The sequence below is a fragment of the Aotus nancymaae genome, unplaced genomic scaffold, assembly GCF_030222135.1.
Source record: "Aotus nancymaae isolate 86718 unplaced genomic scaffold, 86718_ANA_hifiasm-v0.15.2.pri h1tg000036l, whole genome shotgun sequence".
Lineage (NCBI taxonomy): Eukaryota > Metazoa > Chordata > Mammalia > Primates > Aotidae > Aotus > Aotus nancymaae.
Window position 1 is genome coordinate 68,467,697 of NW_026988450.1, and position 23,846 is coordinate 68,491,542.

General features: G+C 42.1%; 1 protein-coding gene across 1 annotated transcript in view; it reads left to right on the forward strand.

Moving 5' to 3' along the window:
- Positions 1 to 13,990, forward strand: part of DEPTOR (DEP domain containing MTOR interacting protein) — a 181,657-nt gene extending 167,667 nt beyond the window's left edge. The window contains exon 9 of the mRNA XM_064384547.1: positions 9,336 to 13,990. Within this exon, the coding sequence (XP_064240617.1) occupies positions 9,336 to 9,464 (129 nt within the window). The 3' untranslated portion in view covers positions 9,465 to 13,990. The remainder of the gene's footprint in view (positions 1 to 9,335) is intronic.
- The last annotated feature ends 9,856 nt before the right edge of the window (positions 13,991 to 23,846 follow it).

The window sequence follows — 23,846 nt, forward strand, 5'->3', positions numbered from 1 at the left end:
TTCTGTATTTGGGTGTGCTTTTTCACTTGAGCAATTGAGCAGTGAAAATGGCTCAAATAATGTTAACTGAATGCATAGCTAAAACTTCTAACATGTAACTGGACTCCAAAAGTCTTCCTCATTAGGTGGTGTATTTCCTAACATAAGTATTCCAGAGAGATGGGCTGAATACCTAGTAGGGATTTGTAGAAAAGATTTCCACTTTTTATGGCAGTTGGATCAGGATGATCTCTAGAACACAAATGAGTGCTCCACTGGATGAAGGTTTTAGTAATGACTTGCTACTTGACAGCTTGTTCTGCTTTCTGTATCATTTAATTGGGGAGACTTTCCTATTCTACTAAGCAGGTCTCAGCTCTCCCTGGTCATTTTCCACATCTATTTGTGTGTATCTTATTTTTCTTTTCTGTCTGACTCTTTATCTGTCTTGTGAAATGTTTTGTTATTTTCAGGGATAGTCAGAGCAGCCTTCCCCTTCAATCCTTCACTTTCCTTCGAGATCAGAAAGAAAACAACAAGAAGGCATTGACATGAATGCAGCAATTTCTGGGATGCAAGTTTGTTGGTGAATACAGACTTCCCAGCAGTGAGAAGACAATTATGTAATCATAGGTGTAGTGTTTCTCCCCAACTTAACTCTCACTTTGGATGAAACAATTGAATCATTGTGATGGGACTCCAGCCTATAAGAACAAATGTGCAATTGAACAGTCCTACACGCATTCAATCTGTCCAGGGGATTATCGTACATCTGCCAGGACTGGCGCAGCGAGAGGAATTGGAGGCAAGATTATTTAGTGAGTTTGGCTTCCTAGCAGGAGGAAGGCTGGCGTTCAGCCTAGGTATTTATCCCAACCTGATCACACCCTGAAATGTGCTGAGTCCTGCCTCCTGCTTTCTGTTTATTCTTACAAGGCTAACTTTGGTTCTTAGAACTTTTTTTTTTTTTTTAATTCTTCAGACAACGTCTCACTCTTTTGCCCAGGCTGGAGTGCAGTGGCGTGATGTCGGCTCACTACAACCTCTGCTTCTAGGATTCAAGCACTTCTCGTGCCTCAGCCTCTAGAGTAGCTGGGATTACAGGCATGCACTACCATGCCCAGCTGATTGTTGTATTTTTGGTAGAGACAGAATTTCACCATGTTGGCCAGAATGGTCTCGATCTCTTGACCTTGTGATCCACCCGCCTCGGCCTCCCAAAGTGCTGGGATTACAGGCGTGAGCCACCACGCCAAGCAGTTCTCAGAACTTTCCTCCACTGCCCACTTGCTTGGAGACATTACTTACCTAGGCTTCATATTACTGGTGAAAGTTTTGTTTTTCTTTTTCATTCGAGGATTTGCTCCTTATCCTTTAATTTGAAGGTGAAGGTAGCACGTCCTTGTGGGAGGTGAGTTACAGAGCAGTTACATGAGATCATGATTGATCCCGTTTCCAAGAACTAGGGAAATGCGATCTCATCCTTGAAAACAGATTTGATAAAGATAATTATAAGGAAAAAAAATATTGCTGCCTCACTTGGACTCTTGTTACCACAAGTGGGTGGCATCTAAATCACCCCACCTCAAGTAGAAGGTAATAAGTTCCTAAGGTGGCCCATTCAGAGGTAGTCATGTGTTCTGTGTGTTTATGCCTGTGCACTTTTTAATACAAAGGGGAAATAACTTCCCCCAGGCTGAGTGCTTCCTGTGGTTACTCATAATATGTGTTGATTTGCAAAACATAGTGTACCATAGATGTTAGCTGAAAATTCATTATAACTGAATATGTTACATAGTAATACCTACGTTGCTAGAACATTTTGTACGTTTTCACTAACAGGACATTGGAACTGCTGTAACCACAGCAGTTGTTCAGACCACTTAGGGAGAGATGACGTCTTTCCTAACAGCCTAAACCTATTTTCTATTTTATTTTTGAGACCAAGTTTCACTCTTGTTGCCCAGGCTGAAGTACAATGGCGCAATCTCAGTTCACTGCAGCCTCTGCTTCCTGGGTTCAAGCTACCTCAGCCTCTCAAGTAGCTGGGATTACAGGCATGCAGCACCACACCTGGCTAATTTTTGTATTTTTGGTAGAGACAGCATTTACCACGTTGGTCAGGCTGGTCTTAAACTCCTGACACCTGATGATCCACCTGCCTCAGCCTCCCAAAGTGCTGGGATTACAGGTGTGAGCCACTGTGCTCAGTGTATTTTTTATTATTTTATTTTATTGAGGCAGAGTCTCACTGTGCCCAGGCTGGAGTGCAGTGGTGCAATCTCGGCTCATTGCAACTTCTGCCTCCCAGGTTTCAAGTGATTCTCCTGCCTCAGCCTCTGGAGTAGTTGGGATTACAGGCACGCACCACCATGACTTGCTAATTTTTGTACTTTTAGTGGAGACAGGGTTCTCACCATGTTGGCCAGGCTGGTCTCGAACTCCTTTTTAATTTTTTTTTTTTCTCATTTCCATAGGTTATTGGGGAACAGGTGGTGTTTGGTTACATGAGTAAGTTCTTTAGTGGTGATTTGTGAGACTTTGGTGCACCCATCACCCGTGGCCTCAAACTCCTGACCTCAAGTGATCCGCCTGTCTCGGCCTTTCAAAGTGCTAGGTTTATAGGCATAAGCCACTATGACTGGCCCTAACAGCCTCAATCTAAAATTACTACTTTGAATATTAACATGATAAATGTTTTGAAGGCATTGTATTTGCCTTAAGGAAAAAGTTTGAAATAAGTATCTAAGTTTAGCTAATATTGAGAGTTTTTAGTGACACAAAAAACAACCCAACCTTAGTTGAATAAAAACCTCCTTAAGAAGCTGAAAGAAGCTAAACATCAACCCCGTAAGATATTTGAGCGGACCTAGGGACTGTTTAACAATTAAAGAGAAGAAACGTTTGTCATCCACTATTCTGTTCATGCCTGAGAACTTGCATATACAAATTGTGCTTTATAAATCTGTTTTTATGTAGGGCTGCAGAGTACTGTGGAGGTCAGATTCCAGATGAAGCACTTAGTTGTGTGACTTTGAGCAAAACAATTTAACCTCTCTGACATTTAGTTTGTTTATAAAGATTGCATGGGGGGCCAAGCATGGTAGCTCATGCCTGTAATCCCAGCACTTTAGGGGCCAATGAGGGCAGATCACTTGAGGTCAGGAGTTTGAGACCAGTCTGGCCAACAAGGTAAAATCCTGTCTCTACTAAAAATACAAAAATATTAGCCAGGTGTGGTGGCACGTGCTTGTAGTCCCACCTACTTGGAAGACTGAGGCATGAGAATTGTTTGAACCTGGGTGTAGGAGGTGGCACTGAGCCAAGATCCTGCTACTGCACTCCTGCATGAGAGACAGAGCGAGACTCTGTCTTAAAAAATATATATATAGATTACATTAGGGATGGTGCGTTGCCAATGACAGAAATCATCAAAAAAAAAAAAAAACCAAGAAATTTACTGAAAAGACATCAGGTGTGTAAAAGAAACAAAGGCAGATCCAAAGAAACAAGGTTTTTTTTTTTTTTTTTTTGAGATGGAGTTTTGCTCTTGTTGCAACCTCTACCTCCCGGGTTCAAGAGAGTCTCCTGCCTCAGCCTCCCAAGTATCTGGGATTACAGGCATGTGCCACCATGCCCAGCTAATGTTTTGTATTTAGTGGAGACGGAGTGTAACCATGTTGGTCAGGCGGGTCTCAAACTCCTGACCTCAGGTGATCCACGCACCTCGGCCTCCCAAAGTGCTGGGATCACAGGTGTGAGCCACAGTGCCTAGCCTGGAGAACCAAACGATAAAGGACAGGAACCAAGGCAGATTTGGGGACCCAAATACCAGAGCAAGTGAACTTTCCTGTGTTACTCAGCTCCACAGTCAGTGGTCCAGGAGACAGACTCTGATTGGCCAAGCTTGGGGTCAGGTGACCCTATGAATAGCGGAAGGGCAGGGCATATTAATTGACATTCCTATCCATACTGCCCACAGCAGAGGAAAGGTGATACCTGAAAAAGATACCAAGTTGATTGTAGCGAAATGAAGCTGGATAACCAAAAACCAACAGATGTCACCATATGACTTTTAGAACAATTTTTATCAAGTGTGTAAAGTACGTGGATTGGTGTTTGGGAAGTAATAGGTTTTTCAGTATATGACAGAATTGATTGAGAGGTTGCCTGCTGTTTTGAAAAGGATCCTGCCTGTGATACTCCGCCTCCTAAATTACATTGTAAGCTTCATGAAAGCAAAGATGCTGGTATTTATTAGGTAGGTGCAAAAGTAACTGCAGTTTTTGCAATTAAAAATTGCAAAACCACAATTGCTTTTGCACCTAGCTAATAAATCTTTCTTTAGGTTCTCTACACACTATTTGGTATAAGATGTCTTGGCCTTTGTCTCCGGAACACCTGTGATAGAGGGTCTTCACCTGATAATCTATACCCCAGAGACGTGCTCAGGTGGAAGCACAAGTAAGACGGTTTGTGGGAAATGAGCAGTTCCCAGCGCACTTGCTCTGACCCCGCTCTTGACTGGCTGCTCTGGACAGCATATGGAAATGCAAGGGAGTGAGACTATCTTCATGCCTAGGGTAGCCTTGAATCAGCCTTACTTTATGAAAGAGTGAATTAGTCACAAACTGTGGCATTTGAGAAATGTGTGTGTGCATGCACTTACAAAACAAAAACAAGAAATGACCATTTTCTGTTTTTCCTTTTTTTTTTTTTTTAACTTAGGCTGGAGTGCAGTGGCATGATCTTGGCTCACTGCAGCTTCGACCTCCTAGGTTTAAGAGATACTCTTGTGGGCCGGGCACGGTGGCTCAAGCCTGTAATCCCAGCACTTTGGGAGGCCGAGGCAGGTGGATCACAAGGTCAAGAGATCAAGACCATCCTGGTCAACATGGTGAAACCCCGTCTCTACTAAAAATACAAAAAATTAGCTGGGCACGGTGGCGCGTGCCGGTAATCCCAGCTACTCAGGAGGCTGAGGCAGGAGAATTGCCTGAACCCAGGAGGCGGAGGTTGCAGTAAGCAGAGATCGCGCCATTGCACTCCAGCCTGGGTAACAAGAGCGAAACTCCATCTCAAAAAAAAAGAAAAGAAAAGAGATACTCTTGCCTCAGGCTACCCCCACCCCCTAAGTAGCTGGAACTACTGGCATGTGCCACTACACCTGGCTAATTTTATTTTTTATTTTTTTATTTTGCAGAAACTGAGTTTTGCCATGTTGCCCAGGCTGGTCTCGAACCCCTGAGCTCAAGTGATCCGCCTGCCTTGGCCTCCCAAAGTGCTAGGATTGCAGACATGAGCCACCGCACCTGGCCTGTTTTTCTAAAATTAAATTCAGTTGAAGTGGCCATCACCAAGGTTGATGATGACAAGTTCAATGTCAGATGATTTTGGTGTCCCTTGCCCGTGTCCCTTCCCATTTGAGATCATGTGCACCATACCCCCACCACTGCCCCCAACCCAGGGCTTATAGGCAGCCCAGTAAAATGGACCCTGACCAGTATTAGTGACTGGTGCCACTGGCCCTTGTCCAGACAGCCCTGCTGACTGCCCTGTTCCTACCCCTGAACAGCTGGGTATGGGTCCTGAGCAGAGTTCACCGGGTGCTCACACTCCCACACGTACAGCCGTGACCATCCTAGCTTCTGTAGCCTCCAAGAGCTCCGAAATCCAGAGGTACACAGGACCCTATACTGAACCAAACCTGCAGCCTCTCCCTTCCGTCTACAAGGATCTACCCACTGTTAACATCGGGCCCTTCTTCCCTTTAATGTTTTCTTGTTTTGTTTCATTATTTAAGAGCTTTATGGAGATATAGTTCACATACCATACAATTTATCCATGTAAACTGTAGAATTTAGTAGTTTTTAGTCTATTCACAGAGTTATGTCACTATTATGACAATTTTAGAGCATTTTCATCACCCCTAAAAGAAACCCCATGCCCATTACCAATCACTTCCATGCCCCACCCCACTGCCCCTGCTCCCAACCCTAGGTAATCAGTAATCTGCTTGTTGTCTCTGTGGATTTTCCTACTCTGGACATTTCATATAAACGGGCTTTTACATTCTATGGTCTATTCTGGCTGGCTTCTTTCACTTAGCTCACCTATGCTGTAGCATGTTGTATGTTCCATTTTATGGCTGAATAACATTCTACCGTATGGATATATTGAATTATATTTCTTCTTTCATCTGTCTTTTTAAATTTAAAAATATATATGTGTATTTTCTTTTTTTTTTTTTTTTTTTTTTTTGAGACGGAGTTTCGCTCGTTACCCATGCTGGAGTGCAATGGCGCGATCTCGGCTCACTGCAACCTCCGCCTCCTGGGTTCAGGCAATTCTCCTGCCTCAGCCTCCTGAGTAGCTGGGATTACAGGCACGCGCCACCATGCCCAGCTAGTTTTTTGTATTAGTAGAGACGGGGTTTCACCATGTTGACCAGGATGGTCTCGATCTCTTGACCTCGTGATCCACCCGCCTCGGCCTCCCGTATTTTCTTTTTTTAGAGACAGGGTCACACTATGTTGTCCAGGTTGGTCTCGAACTCCTGGGCTCAAGTGATCCTCCTGCCTCAGCCTCCCAAAGTGTTAGGATTACAGGCATGAGCCACCACGTCCAACCTCCTTTCATCTGTTGATGAACATTGGGGTCCTTCAGTTCTTGATACTTCAAGCCACCCTCTCTTCAACTCTTTTCCCTCTGTGGCCCCAGATTTGGGACCGCAAACTCACATGCCTGTCAGCCAGGTATTAGGAAGATTGGAAGTAATAAGGATGTGGCAAATGAGTGGTTGTGCCCTGTGTAGAACGGGCAGGCTCTACTCAGCTGTGGCCACATGGCCATCTAGGCCTGATATGATCAGAGCTTCTGATTGTACCAGAGAAGCCAGAGTCTGGATTTTTTTTTTTTTTTTTTTTTAAATGGGAGTCTTGCTCTATTGCCCAGGCTGGAGTGCAGTGGCATGATCTCAGCCCACTGCAACCTCCGCCTCCCGGGTTCAAGCAATTCTACCTCAGCCTCCCAAATAGCTGGGATTACAGGCATCTGCCACCATGCCCAGCTAATTTTTAAATTTTACTTTATTTTTATTTTTAGTAGAGATGGGGTTTCACCATGTTGGCCAGGCTGGTCTTGAACTCATGACCTGTAATCCCAGCTACTCGGGAGTCTGAGGTGGGAGGATTGCTTAAGCCTGGGAGGTGGAGGTTGCAGTGAGCTGAAATCATGCCACTGCATTACAGCCTGGGCAACAGAGCAAGAATCTATCTAAAAAAAAAAAAAAAAGGCTAAATGCTGAATATGATCCCTGAGTGATGCAGATGCATGGCTAATCTCAGGGAAGCTGTGAAGGGTCAGCTGGAAGGGGCACTCACCTGGAAACTCCTGCCATCTCATTTGGCAATGCAAAAAGGCTATACATCGTGGCAGAGGTAGCCGGATCACAAGGTCAAAAGATCGAGACCTTCCTGGCCAACATGGTGAAACCCCGTCTCTACTAAAAATACAAAAATTAGCTGGGTGTGGTGGTATGCGCCTGTAGTCCCAGCTACTCGGGAGGCCGAGGCAGGAGAATTGCTCGAAACTGGGAGGCGGAGGTTGCAGTGAGCCGAGATCCTGCCACTGCACTCCAGCCTGGTGCCTAGCGGCAGAGCAAGACTCTGTTTCAAAAAAAAAAAAATGCTATTCATCTTTTTGGAGAAGGAAAGCCCTGTATCTGTGGAAAAGACAAGGGATTTGAAGGCCCAAGTCTAGAATCTGAAGCTCTGGGTTAGGAAGGAGGTGAAATTCCTCTCATTCTTTGGCTCATGAATCTGCTGCAGCAGAAAAAACAAAGCCTGGGCTGATGCTTACATCACATTACTGCTAAATTGTCTTGCAAATTACTGTGGCCTAGTTCAGGATAGACTGTGACCTGCTAGTGCGACCTTGATTATGACTATGACCTCCACCATAGTTGAAAACTGCTGATTTTGGCTGGGCGTAGTGGCTCACTCCTGTAATCCCAGCACTTTGGGAGGCCGAGGTGGGAGGATCACGAGGTCAGGAGTTTGAGACCAGCCTGACCAACATGGTGAAACTCTATCTCTACTAAAAATACAAAAATTAGCCAGGTGTGGTGGCATGCGCCTATAATCCCAACTACTCAGGAGGCAGAAGAATTGCTTGAACCAGGGAGGTGGAGGTTGCAATGAGCTGAGATGTTACCACTGCACTCCAATCTCGGTGACACAGTGGGACTCCATCTGAAAAAAGAGAAAACTGCTGATTTTGTATAAGATGTGTCCTGAATCCATGAGGACAAATCTGTGGAACCAAGAAAAGAGAAACAGTAATAGTGTGATCTTATGTAGAGAAAACACGCTAGTAATGTAGGTTGCGGAGTGCAAAGTATTGAGGTTTATGACAATAGGAAGTGTTTATTGAGTAAATAACCAGTCTGTGTACCACTGCCCACTTTCCATTTGTTTTGCCATTTGTTTTGCCTGTGACTATGAAGGAAGTGAGTATTTTTTCAAAGGAAAGCAATTAATAGAACTCAGCATCGGTGTAGTGCTTGGTGTTTGCAAAGAAGTTTTAAATGCATTATCTAGTTTGAGCCTGCGAGAATAGGCATTTTTACCTAACTCTTTTACAAATGAGACATTTATATCATTGAGACATAGAAGAGGAGAAATTACTTGATTAAAGTATTCCACCAAAGGGACCTATAACTTAAATCTGTATGTTTGATTTCAGAGAGACAGCTTTCTAATACTCTTTCCAATACTCTCCAATTTTGTTGCATCTAAGTAATAAGTATAGCTATTTTTGGACTTAATAATGTGTTTAAGTTTATACTGTTATTACCCACATAGAAAATAATAAAAGGAAATGATGGTTTCCAAAGTGTTTTAGTGTTTTTTACATTCTTTGGTTGAGTCCTCAACACTAATAATTAATAATTGGGAGCAAATGTGCCTGTGAATTACTGCAATTAGAAACTCTCTATATGTCATTAATTCTTACAATACTCTTATAAGGTAGTTATCACTACTATTATTATTAATTCCTATTTTAGGATTGAGGGAACTAAAGCTCAGAAATTTAAATATGTAGCTTAAGCTAGTAAGTTTCTGAGTTAGGATTTAAGCCCAATTCTGTAAAACACTAAAACGATTTTTTTAAATTATACTGCCTTCCAGAAAAAGTGTAGCTCCTTGGAAATTATTGAATTGGAGTCATCAGCTGGATACATTTGGGTATATTAAGAATGAAGTTACCTGTGAGGGCTACACAGTGTCTTTATTAAAGCTCTGTGAAAAAACAGGCGCTGTAACAGATGCTCTTTCTTTGCATTTTTCCTTTAGGTCTGTCAGTTTGTTGTCTCTGTCAACGGGCTCAATGTCCTGCACGTAGACTACCGGACCGTGAGCAATCTGATCCTGACAGGCCCACGGACAATTGTCATGGAAGTCATGGAGGAGTTAGAGTGCTGAGTTCCTGGGCCTCCCAGCCCTCTAGCGGCCTGCGGGTGATCGAAGCCAGAATGACACAAAGCAATGCAATGATGAGATTTCCATGCAAATGGGTGGTTTCGGTCCTATGAATCTTCTCCGCACATACACATCTAAAGTTGAGTTTTATACACTGAATGTGGAAGAACCGGGTAACATATCTTTTTAATAAGATGTCAGTGTAGAAAACATTTGGGAAACAGAGTTTTCCTACATGGTAGAACTGCCTTACTGATTTCTATTTGTAGGTCTCGTTCGTTGTTTTTTATCTTAGTTTGCAGAAAGGTGTTGAAATGCTTCTCTAGTCCAAACAGCAACACGCTAAAGTCCCCTTCTTCAGAGCCAATAGAGTAGTCATTAAGGGTTTTAAAATGTATTTTCTCCAAAATTAGCATGGATCTATTTAATAGGGAATCTAGATTTCACCAAGATTCAAATTGAAGCAACATCCAAAGGAATAAAACCTGTTCACTAGCATTTTCAAGGGGGTTCTAAAGCATTCGAGTGCTTAAAAGCCATAAAAAGTGATTTCTTAATTCCTGCCTTTAGTGTCAACTTTTAAGTTAGTACAGGTTTCAATTGTGGCATTAGCTAAAACAAAAACAAAAACACAACAAAAAAAGAAAAAAACAAAAACTTGGTGATACTGTGGGCGACGGTAGACGGGGAGACTGCATAAAATTGTCTCTCCCTATTTTCTCTCTGAGCCTAAAATCATTTTGTTTTATAAATCAGGTATAGCAGCTTTCTAGATTTAATCGTGAATATGTTGAATGTTAAAACAGAGAAGTTTGTATATACATGTAATTAAAAAATCAACCCTTCTGGCAAGATTTCACTTTGAAGGTGTCTGTTTTTAAGGGAAGTCTAAAACTTTGCTGATATGTGATAAAACTTGAACTCTAAATTGCCTCCTTAGCCTGAATTTTTACTGGCTTTCTAGTGTAACATATTCTAAGGACATGACATGCTGCTTATTTGGGGGAATTATTTTTCACCAAAATGACCATCTTATGTTGTAACTTTTTAGCTCACTTGTATATATGCATGTTTTCATTTTTGATCTAGAAAATAGTACATTTTGGGGCGTGGTGTGCAGAGGAAATTCCTCTAAGTGCCAAATTAGGGAGTTAGGGAATACTAAATTCTTCATTCCAAATAATGGATCTGAATGAAGAGGTTAATTTTTTTTATCATGCATTAACAAAATAAAATATGAATGTCATACCACAGCCATTTCTTTGTATTAGGTTATCATAATGTACAGGTACTGGTGGAATGGACCTACTGTGCTAAATATGTTATAGATATAGATATATATATATTTCTGGTAATCTAACTTTTCTGATTTGTAGCTTTAGTCAGAGAGTAGGATTTTGGAGTGACGGAGAATGTCTAACAGTAATACTGTTGATATACATTTGAGAAATACTATCACCTCTGTGTGGGTGTGCATTTGTACTATATGGCAGGCTCTGTGCATTTAATGTCTATGATATTCTTTAACCCTCATCACCACCTTGCAAGGTAGGTATTAACATCCACATTTTTTCAGATGTGGAAACTAAGTCTGAGCAAATTTTAAAATCGTCTCTAAGTTCACACAGTTGCAAGCACTACTACGTGCTGGAGGCTGAATGCAAACACAGGTTTAATGCTAAATCCCATGTTACTCCCCTCAGCCTTTCCCCATTTAAGGACCTTATATTGAGGGTTTATTCTGAGCCAGGCTCTGTGCTAAGACTTCCTGCCATTTGTCCTTATTGGCCTGTGAAGTCCATACGGTCATCATCTCCACAAATGAGGAAACTGACTCGTAAAGTGGTTAGTCATATGCCCAAGGCCACAAAACTAATAAAGTGGGAAACCTTACCACTGGCTTTAAAAAATTTTTATAGCATCTTTAAAAGATGTGTCTTAACTGCTTTCTGTCCTCAGGTATTCATTAAGTGACAAAAGAAGAAGGAACGCCTTTCCAGAAATGGCATCTTCTTCTTGCCTGCTTTACCCATTATCTTGGACGCTGGCATAATAGAACTTCCCTTTAGCCAACCTAAGCACCAGAAAAGCATCCCTCCGTATCTATCGCACACAACCTCCTCTTGCCCGTGAGGAAGGAAGGAAAGAAGGAAGGGAGGATTTCCTTCTTTGGTTCCCATCACCCTAGGTTTAAAGGCCAAATTCCAGGGAATCTCTTAAGGCCATGAGCGATTTCCCTTAGCTACTCCTCCAGCCCACCCCTGATATCTTTACACAGCAATTAAAATGACTACCCCTACTTCCCCGGGGGCCCTATCTCACTCCCTCTAGCGTTTGCACATGTACTTTCTTCTTCGTGGAAAGAAGAATGTTCTGTCTTACTGTTGCCTAGAAAATTCTTTCTTCATATAAATTCCCTTTAGAAATTATCTCCTCTGAGAAGCCTTCACCAGCTCCCTAGTTCTAGGATTGATGCCTCTTTTCTAAATTCCCATGGATCCTGAAGTCTTCCCTGTGCCCCATTAGAGCACTGATGACATTTACTTTGAAATGTCCCTGTTACTGTCTGTTTGCCTAAGTAGACTCAAGTATCTTCAGAGCAGGGGCTGTCTTACTATGCAGGGTATTCTCTTCACCTAGCACAATTCCTGCCATGGAGCAGTGTGTCAGCTCTCCATTGTTGTCTAAAAACCCACCTCAAGGGTGGGGCATAGTGGCTGACGCCTGAATCCTAGCACTTTGGGAGACCTAGGTAGGCAGGTCACTTGAGGCCAGGAGTTCAAGACCAGCCTGGCCAACCTGGCGAAATCCCATCTCTAATAAAAAACAGAAAAATTAGCTGGGTGTGGTGGCATGCACCTGTAATCCCAGCTACTCGGGAGGCTGAGGTGGGAGAATCACTTGAACCAACAAGGTGGAGGCTGCAGTGAGCCAAGATCAAGCCACTGTACTCCAGCCTGGGCAACAGAGAGAGACTCTGACTCAAAAAAAAATAAATAAATAAGTAAATACATTAAAAAAGAAAAAATCCAGTCAAGTGCAGTGGCTCATGCCTGTAATCCCAGCACTTTGGGAGGCCTAGGCAGGTGGATCACTTGAGGTCAGGAGTTTGAGACTAGCCTGGCCAGCATGGTGATTTTCCAGGCGTTTGTGTTTATGTTTTTGCTACAGAGATGAAAGTAGTTTTTGTTTCTTCATTAGCATATTAGCATAGGATGCACAAATTGAAAACCATGTTCCCTTGTAGAAAGAAAAATGCTGTTGCCTTTTGGGTTGATTTTATTGTCTGATGTTTTATTGATCTCTGTTAAATAATTGTGTAAATTAATATAGAGACTAGTTGAGAAATGCTGGATAACATGAAGAAGATACTCATCTTTGCATAGATTAGATGTGATCAACTTCACACTATCATATAAAAGGTGGCTGCATTGGAGAGACAGGAATTAATATTAAAAATGATTTCAGTTCAGACTGATATCTTACATTTCCAAATATTCTTTTTTTTTTTTCCAAATATTCTTTCCTTTCAAATATGTGGTATAAGTAATCTGCTTTAAATCCTATTTTAGGCTGGGCGCAGTGGCTCACACCTGTAATCCCAGCATTTTGGGAGGCTAAGATGGTAGGATTACTTAAGCCAAGGAATTTGAGACCAGCCCAGGCAACATAGTAAGACCCCCATCTTTACAGAAAATAAAAAATTAGCCAGGCGTGATGGCACGCATCTGTAGTCCTAGCTACTTAGAGGCTGAGAAGGGAGGATACCTTGAGCCTGGGAGGTTGAAGCTGCAGTGAGCTGTGATTACACCACTGCACTGCAGCTTGGAAAATAGAGCAAGACACTATTTCAAAAAAATTAAAAGACCTGTTTTTAACTGGTGATATTAGCTGTTCTCTCCTGTTGACTATTAATCTTGCTTCATTTTTTATAAATAATAAGAATGACTAAAACACTTCCATTTTGCTAGTTGGCTGAAATCTATTGATGTAATTGACCATGGTTTTACTCACTTAAGGCAGAATTTCAGGTGTGACATGTTTTTCTTTGGTTCAGTACCAAAAGGACAAATCTGCCATGTACCAAAATGAAATTTGTCATCAAAGACAGCATATGGTATTGTCAAATGCATTAATAAACAATAAAGATACTTAGTATATATCTTTATTTTAAAATTAGGTTGAAATTTAGTTGCTTCTCTTATGAATATTTATGCCATAATACTTAAAATTATTGTATGACAACACAGATGTATAACATGAAAATAAATGTGACATTTTTTAAAACAATGACTTTAGGGTTTCAGCTTTTCCTGTCTTTTAAAACAAATTAGCCATTTTTTATCCTAAGAAAGGATTGTGTTATAAAGCTGACCTACTACTAGCTTATCAGTAAAAACACATGGGTCTCATATCTGATTCTCCTATGTAGCCAAAAGTGCCATTTGTAAGTTTACTTAATGATGGATATTTTCTGAAGTTCTTTTGCCTGGAAAACAAATAGTGCATTAAAAAGCTGTTTTTTGGTACTCTGCTGGATTCAGAATCATTTTCTCCCTACCTAGGTCAGTACTGATGGGTGTCATAGAATATTCTATATGGAAAAATACTATGTGCTCGTTTACTACTCAGGGAGAATGTTAATTTTTTTCCCAATGAATTAGGAAGGAAATCAGTTACATAATTTCATGTGTGTAGGGGTTATTGTAAAGTGTTGGGGTGAGAGGTTATTCAGACTACACTCAAAATTACCCCAAAACACTTTTGAATTTTCTATAATTTATTCACCCATTCATTCTTTCATTCAGGAAACCTTACTAAGGACTTGGGTTTTTCTGGACATTGTATACCTGCCCCTGGACCCAGATAATCCTTCAAGAGCCACCTTTGAGCCTGTCTCCTGGTAGTCTCCACATATAGGGGGAAATAAAAAATCATGGTGTTAAAACAGGTGGTTTAATGCTAGAAACCATCATCCATCCCAAGCACCAGAATACAGATAATACTTTATACTTAACTGTATTTTTTTTCCCAGCCACTTTTCCTTATCCGAGGAAAACACAATGATGAACATTGAGTTTATAATTTTCTTGCTTTTTTTTTGTTGTTGTTGTTCTTCAGGGTTGTTTATTTTTTGAATTTATTTTGGTTTACTTGTTTTTTTTATTTTTTTAGTTTTATTTTTTGGTGCCATGACTCGGATGTTTATGTTTTCTAAAAATGAACTCCATTTAAAAAGCACCAAGTTTCATATAATATTCTAGGATTTGGTTGTTTTCATCTACTATTAATATAATTAAGTTTCTTTCAAATGTTTGTGTATAGTTGTGATTCATTCATTTATCACAGCTTCATAAATTTCCAGACCACCAATTATTTATCTATTTTCTTGTCTATGGGCTTTTGGGTGGTTTCCATTGTTGTTGTCATAAGTGGAGTTATTATGAAGATTCTCATAGCATCTCCTGAGGGTCCCAGTGAAGGAGTTTCCCTTAGGAATCCACTTAGGAGAAAAATTGCTGAGTCCTAAGAAGTGTGAATGCTCTACATTACAAAGTCACATCTAACCAGCCTCCAAACTGGTTGAAGTAAAACATAAAAGTGATGTTTAGGCTGGGTGCAGGGTCTCATGCCTATAATCCCAGCACTTTGGGAGGTCAAGGCAAGTGGATCGCTTGAGGTCAGGAGTTCAAGACAAACCTGGACAACATGGTGAAACTCCGTCTTTACTAAAAACACAAAAATTAGCTGGGTGTGGTGGCGTGCGCCTGTAGTCCCAGCTACTGGGGAGGCTGAGGCAGGAGAATCTCTTGAACCCAGGAGGCAGAGTTGCAGTGAGCCAAGTTTGCACCACTGCACTCCAGCCTGGGAGACAGTGCAAGACTCTGTCTAAAAAAATAAATAAATAAAGTGATGTATAGTAATCAGTATCTTCTCCAACACTTGATGTTTGAAACTTCTTAATTTTGATCAAATGGATGTTTACTTTGTCAGTGATACTGAGGATTCTACATTGCTGCAAAGCTAGTAAACTTTAAAGCACAGAAACCCTAAGAAATAGTTTGTCATTTGTCAATAACTTACTACATCATCGTCTTTATAATACCCAGGATGTCTTGAAACTTTTATCTTACAACTCTGCGACTTGAGTGAGGCCTGGATTGTTGGGAATTGGTAAGATATATTCAGGAGCATGCAACAAATGATTTATTAAGTGCCTACTATGGCCTGGCACTTAATGTGTGGCCAAAAGCAGTAAGACAGTCAGATCCTTTTCTTTATGGAGTTTGCATATTCTTGGGGGAGACAGACACTATGTAAGTTATAGAAATAAAATAGTTAATTTTAGATAGGGGTAAGTGCTGAGGTGTAAAGGAAACCGAATGAGTGATAGAGAATGACCAGGTTTCATCTGATAGGTGAATGAAAAATGGGGCTTCTGGGTCTATGATTCCAGTGAGACACCATTCCCATTACAGTCTATAAAAACAGCACCTTCTGAGTTATAAAGTTTAACAGCCCTGAGCAAAAGCCCTGCAAACCTGATGTTTTGAGTTAATACCTAAAGTGTGGGAACAAGCCAGCACTAGAGAAATCTGGAAGAAAAGCATTGCAGGCAAAGAAAACAGGAAGTCTAAAGGAACCAAGACTGTAAAGGTCATAGTGGTTAAGAGCATTGGCTCAGGTGACATAAAGTCCAGGTTCAGGCCAGGTGCGATGATTCACATCTGTAATCCCAGCACTTTGGGAGGCTGAGGTGGGCAGATCACCTGAAGTCAGGAATTCAAGACTAGCTGACCAACATGGTGAAACCTCGTCTCTACTAAAAATACAAAAATTAGTCTAGGTGCGGTGACTCACATCTGTAATCCCAGCGCTTTGGAAGGCTGAGGCGGGTGAATCACGAAGTCAGGAGTTTGAGACCAGTCTAGCCAACATGGTGAAACCCTGTCTCTACTAAAAATACAGAAAATTAGCTGGGTGTAGTGATGGGTGCCTGTAACCCCAGCTACTGGGGAAGCTGAGGCAGGAGAATCTCTTGAACTCGGGAGGCAGAGGTTGCAGTGAACCAAGATTGTGCCACTGCTCTACAGCCTCGGCAGCAGAGTGAGACTCCATCTCAAAAAAACAAAAACAAACAACAACGATAACAAAAATAGAAAAATTAGCCGGGAGTGGTGGCAGGCTCCTGTAAGCCCAGCTACTCTGGAGGCTGAAGCAGAAGAATCACTTGAACCCAGTGGAGATTGCTGTGGGCTAAGATTGCACCACTACACTCCAGCCTGGGCAACAGAACAAGACTTCGTCTTAAAAACAAAAATGAATAAATAAAGTCCAGGTTCAGATTCCTGCTGTAACAGTCAGGAGCACATCCAGTTACTCAACCTCTCCAGGCCTCAGTTTGTCCTTATCTGTAAAAGGGGGATAGCAGTACCTACTCCATTTGACTACTGTGAGGGTTAGATTAGATGACGCATGTAAAATGCTTATCCCTGTGCCCGACTCATAGTAGCTAATCAATAATTAATTGAATGTTTTTCTTATTTTTGTACCTACTAAACAAAAGAGAAAATGTACTCTGGAGAAGTGATTTGTCCCAAAACTCAAACCAACTGATGTGTAGCTGGGACTGAAATTCGTACTCAGAAATTCTCAGTCCAATGCTTTTTTCTGCACATCTTTCTGCACTTTAGTTTTCTCATTTTTAAGAGGGATAATAATCTCATATGAAGTATTATTGTAGTCTGTTATTAAGGCTAATGAATTAATACATGTAAAGCTTTAGTACAGTATCTGGCACACAGTAGGTGCTCCAAAATTAACTATGGTATTGTTATCATTATTAATACCATACTATGTTAATTACCCATCATCTTGGCAGGCCCACACTAATGCACAGATCATTCCATTGTCTATACATTTATATCTTCACTGGCAATATGCATTTTAGTTCTAATTGTCATAAGACAATAACACAAGTGTGATATGGTTGTCTCTGTGTCCCCACCCAAATCTCGTCTTAATTTGTAATTTCTACTTATCAAAAGAGGGAGGTGATTGGATCATGGGAGCGGTTCCCCCATGCTGTTCTCATGCTAGTGAGTGAGTTCTCATGAGATCTGACGGTTCTGTAAGGGGCTTTTCCCCCTTTGCTCCCTCTTCTCCCTCCTGCTCCCTGAAGAAGAAGGTGATTGCTTTCCCTTCCACCATGATTCTAAGTTTCCTGAGGCCTCCCTGGTCATGCTCAACTGTGAGTCAATTAAACCTCTTTCTTTTATAAATTACCCAGTCTTGGGTAGTATCTTTATAGCATGTGAGAACAGACTAATACACTGGCAATATACATTTTAGTTGTTATAATTATCATAAGGCAATACTACAAGTATTAGAAAAATACATATAATAAATTCTATGTTCAAATCACCCATTCTGTTGCTTTCCCTATATTCCTCAGGTACTGAGAAAGGGATTCACGGGTTGGTAGAAAATATAGCTCTGGATTTCTTTCTTTCTTTTTCTTTTTCTTCTTCTTCTTTTTTTTTTTTTGATGGAGTCTTGCTCTGTCACAGTGGCATGATCTCAGCTAACTACAACCTCCACCTCCCTGGTTCAAGCAATTCCCCTGCCTCAGCCTTCCACGTAGCTGAGATTACAGGCACCCGCCACCACACCTGGCTAATTTCTGTATTTTTAGTAGAGATGGGGTTTCACCATGTTGGTCAGGCTGGTCTCGAACTCCTGACCTCAGGCTCTCCCCCTGCCTTGGCCTCCCAAAGTGCTGGGATTACAGGCGTGAGCCACTGCACCTGGCCAGCTCTGGAATTCTGGCTGTAAATTGGCAGAAGGCAAAAATAATTTTGCATTGGATCCTTATTCAGCTTTTAAAACTAAAAATTTTAAGTAACTTCCCAAACAATTTTTAAAGCTTAAAATGCCACATAGAATAATTTTAAAACACTGCTTAATATTATCTACTTATCACCCTGTCAGACTCCCAGCACTTTGACAGCCTGTTAGAAAAGCAATTAAAGTAATCAGCATTTATGTACTGTGTGCTTTATACAGCAAACACTCTTTCTCAGGATATTTTGGAGATTTAGTTTTGATAACAAAGGAGGTTCTTGTCCTGAACACACCTTAATTAAGACATTATTTGTTTGTCTTTTGAGGGCGACCTCCTAAGTCTACAGGTTTTGGAGATTCATGCCAGAATTATGTAAGCAACACCACCCCTCTGCGCTTCTGTTAGCACAAGCTTTCTGCGGTCAGAGAGTGGAAGCACAGGCTGCTGCGTGCCATGTACATCTGACGAAGGCACTGAGCAAAATAAAGGAGTGCTCTGTAAAGAACTTGGCTCAAGCGTCCATTTTCTTAGTTCAGGACTTGACAACTCTTTTTTTTTTTTGCATGTCATTCTGCTTATGTGACTTTTTCTCTTCGCCTCTTGGGACTCCCTACCTTATTCTAAAATGTGCTTTTCTCCCTTGGGGTTAACTACTACATTTTTTGAAGTCTGGGATGACTGGGTCCATAGAGGCCAATTCATAATTGAAACTTAATATAGGTGGTCACCGATACCCCTTGAGATGCAATCCCAGAGGATGGAAGAAAGAGAAAGGGAAGATGTATGCTCTGTTACCTCAATTTTTGTTTGTGTTTTGAGACCGAGTCTCCCTCTGTTGCCTAGGCTTGGGTGCAGTGGCGTGATCTCAGCTCACTGAAGCTCCGCCCCTGCCTCCCAGGTTCAAGCAATTCTCCTGCCTCAGCCTCCTGAGTAGCTGGGATTACAGGCAGGTGCCACCATGCCCAGCTAATTTTTGTATTTTCAGTAAAGACAGGGTTTCACCATGTTGGCCAGGCTGGTCTCAAACTCCTGGGCTCCAGTAATCCAGTCACCTTGGCGTCCCAAAGTGCTGGGATTACAGGCATCAGCCACCACACCCGGTCTGTTACCTCAATTCTGAAAATGTGTGGGTAAGTGTGAGCCCAGGTTTTAAAAGATTTGACTATTTCTTCAGCTGTGAGAGGTAAGGAGGTAGAATACTGGCCCCTGCTCTTGAACCCAGAAAACCCATGGATGAAGTGACATGGAATATCAAGGCTAATTATTAAGCAGAGGGACTCCCGGGTCTGGTATGTAGCAGCAGAAAATGAGGGAAACAACCATGGGACGCTCTAAGGAAAATGGGAGTCACCAAATGTCAGACCAGCCTGTCTGTGTTAAAGACCCTGTTTTATCAGATTTTCTCTTGTCCATCCTGGTCTACACAAGATGTTAAAAACTTTCTAGTGTTTTCATGCTTGATGTAGAATGAAAGGAGGTGGGATCCCATCTCGTGTCATTAAAGTATGTATTATTTTTTATTGCAAGCACAGGATAATCCACTCATTCAATTCCCTACTTACCCACCTACCTTCTTTGTTTTCCTTCTTCTTATCAGTACTTCACACCCTCCCAACTTATTTTTGTTTGTTTTCTATATATTTCCCTCTACATAGTAGGTGCTCACTTCCCAACTTACTACATAAATGGAAACAAAAATATAAAATCATAGTTTTTTTTTTATTTTTGGGACGGAGTCTCACTCTGTTGCCCAGGCTGGAGTGCAGTGGTGCAATCTCAGCTCACTGCAACCTCTACTTCCTGGGTTCAAGTGATTCTCCTGCCTCAGCCTCCTGAGTAGCTGGGATTACAGGCAATGCCACCATGCCTGGCTACTTTTTGTATTTTTAGTGGAGACGAGGTTTCAGTATGTTGGTCAGGCTGGCCTCGAATTCCTGACCTCGTGATCCACCCGCCTTGGCCTCCCAAAGTGCTGGGATTACAGGTGTGAGCCACTCCACCAGGCCTAAAACATTTTTTAATTAATAAGTGACCTTATACATTTGCTGTTTTGCTTTGTCCTTATGGATGCAGAAACAGTCTTTGAAATAACTCATAGTGATACCTAATATTTATTGCACTCCAAATATATGCCAGTTACTCTACAAAACATTTTCTTTTTTCTTTCTTTCTTTTTTTTTAAAGATGGGGTTTCACCATCATGGCCAGGCTGGTCTTGAACTCCCGACCTCAGGTGATCGGCCCGCCTTGGCCTCCAAAGTGCTTGGATTACAGGTGTGAGCCACCACGCCCGGCCTACAAAACATTTTCTGCGGATAATCTCATTTAATCTTCACAACGAGTCCATGAGGTAGATTCTAATAAAATCCTCTTTTTATAGGCAAGGAACTCAGCTCTCTAGGAAGGTTAAGTCGGTGATACAAGATCACGTACTGGACAAGCCAGGGGCCAGGCTTGGACCCCAGTCTCTGACCACTGAGGGCATCTGCCTCCTAGTACCACCCAGTTTGCCCAGAAGCGCAGGTCACTCACGCACATGCTGAAGAAGACAATCTAGAGCAAGAGCTTGCTCTTTGGGAACACCACACTTTCTTTTTCTTTCTTTCTTGTTTTTGAGATGGAGTCTCACACTGTCGCCCAGGCTGGAGTACAGTGGTGCAGTCTCGGCTCACTGCAACGTCCACCTCCCAGGTTCAAGAGATTCTCCCGCCTCAGCCTCCAGAGTAGCCGGGATTACAGGTGTGCACTACCACATTCAACTAATTATTGTATTTTTAGTAGAGATGGGGTTTCACCATGTTGGCCAGGCTGGTCTTGAACTCCTGACCTCAAGTGATCCCCCTGCCTGTCTCCCAAAGTGCTGGGATTACAGGTGTGAGCCACTGCACCTGGACCCCACTTTCTTGGTGTTGCTGAGTGAGCAGAAGGGATCTAGGGCTCATTCCCAACTTGGTTGCTACCATCATATCCTTGCTTTTCTTCTGCAGGAATTAGTGATTTCACCTGCTTTCCTCTTTCTTCTCAACATCACTCCCTATCATTTGGTTCATTGCTGGGTTTTCCTTGCTCCCATACTGCAGGTGTAGTAGCTTATTTTTCAGATTTCTTTGTAGGTTTTATTCCTGAAACCAACACGCAGACCCTTTGTTTTTATCCATGCATTTTGTTTCATTTCATTCAACACAATGATTGACGCCTTGATTTGCTGGACACCTTTGCTATGGTAAATATTAAGTTGTAACACCACAGGTGGGCAACCAAAAGTAACTGGCGAGTCTCAGAGCTCTGTAGGGATTGGAACTGCATCAATGAATTCTTATATCCCTAGGCCTGAAAATGTCAGCACAAAGCCTCTTGATGAGCATTTGTTAATGAAAGTGTGTATTTGTAAACATTTCTTCAGATTTGTAAATATCCCTTGTCTTTCCTGAAATGTAAGTGAGACCAGCATTGAAGTCTTGCTGAAGTCTGTTTCTTGCCTCCTTTCTCAGATAGCCTGTAAGAGATTCTATTCTCCTTTTCATCAATTCCTGGAAGCGAGCTTGTATCTTCTCTTTCCTTAGGTCCTTCTTAAGACACCAACAGGGCCGGACTGACATCTGGTGGAAGACAGGAGACCTTTAATCTGGTGTCTTTCTTAGAGTTTAAAGAGAAGAAAGTATGGGTTGACCTCAAGATGGAGGAGGGCAGAGACCTTTTTTTTTTTTTAGATCTGAGGTCACTGAACCACCATAAAATGAATTGAGCCAAATCCTCAGGATTCCAGACTCTAACAAGTTCCTCACTGACAATAGCAATAGTTATTGAATGTCTATGATGCGCCGTGCATATGCTAAGTGTTTTATGTACTGTGAAAGGAAAATATTCTGGGCCCCCAAAACGACTAAGGAAAACTCAAGCTAGAAACTGTTCAGGGCAAACCTGCCTCCCCTTCTATTCAAAGTCACCCCTCTGCTCACTGAGATAGATGCATATCTGATTTGCCTCCTGTGGAAAGGCTAATCAGAAACTCAAAAGATTGCAACCATTTGTGTCTCACCTGTCTGTGACCTGGAAGCTCCCTCCTCACTATGAGTCTTCCTGCCTTTGCTTCAAGTAGTCCCACTTTTCTAGACCAAACCAATGTACTTCTTACATATGACGATTGATGTCTCATGTCTCCCTAAAATGTATAAAACCAAGCTGTGTCCCAAACACCTTGGCCACATGTCCTCAGGACCTCTTGAGGCTGTATCATGGACGTGTCCTCAACCTTGGCAAAATAAACTTTCTAAATTAACTGAGACCTGTCTCAGATGTTCTGGGTTCACAGTACATTATTAAGTATATTGTTTGCTTTGTGTACATAGTCCCATGTAGTCACTCTTTTTTTTTGAGACGGAGTCTCACTCTGTCGCCAGGCTGGAGTGCAGTGGCATGATCTCGGCTCACTGCAACCTCTGCTTCCACGTTCAAGTGATTCTCCTACCTCAGCCTCCTGAGTGACTGGGGCTACAGGCACCTGCCACCATGCCTGCTAATTTTTTTTGTATTTTTAGTAGAGATGGGGTTTCACCATGTTGGCCAGAATGATCTCGATCTCCTGACGTTGTGATTTGCCCGCCTCAGCCTCCCAAAGTGCTGGGATTACAGGCATGAGACAACGCACCCGGCCTCCCAAGTAATCACTTTCTAATTCCTCTCACAATGCTTTATCAATTCCACCTTAAATTTTCTTTTCTTTTTTTTTTTTTTTTTAACACAGAGTCTTGCTCTGTCACCCAGGTTGGAGTGCAATGGCACAATCTCGGCTCATTGCAACCTCCACTTCCCGGGTTCAGGTGATTCTCCTGCCTCACCTTCCCAGGTAGCTGCGATTACAGGCATGCACCACCACGCCTGGCTAATTTTTGTATTTTTAGTGGAGACAGGGTTTCACCATGTTGGTCAGGCTGGTCTCAAACCACTTACCTCAAGTGATCCACCAGCCTCGGCTCCCAAAGTGCTGAGATTACAGGTGTGAACCACTGCTCCTGGGTCAATTCCATATTAAATTTTGATCTTCTCCCTCCCCTTTGACCTCCAACATGCAAAACAACTAGTCACAAGGTCAGGGCTCTGTGTTACAGCTGGACTTTGCACTGACATACATATGCATGCACACACACACTCATACACACACATTTGAAGGAAAAAATGCATTCATCTTAGTTCAGGATATGAGAGTCTTTTAATTCCTGACAACTCCTTCATTCTTGGATGTGTTGGGCCATTTTTTTTTTTTTTGAGACAGAGTCTTGCTCTGCCACCCAAGCTGGAATGCAGTGGCACAATCTCGGCTTACTGCAACCTCTGCCTCCCAGGTTCAAGTGATTCCCCTGCTTCAGCCTCCTGAGTAGCTGGGACTACAGGTGCATGTGGTACGCCCAGCTAATTTTTGTATTTTTAGTAGAGATGGGGTTTCACCATATTGGCCAGGCTGGTCTTGAACTCTCAACCTTATTATCCACCCAGCTCGGCCTCCCAAAATGCTGAAATTACAGTCGTGAGCCACTGTTCCC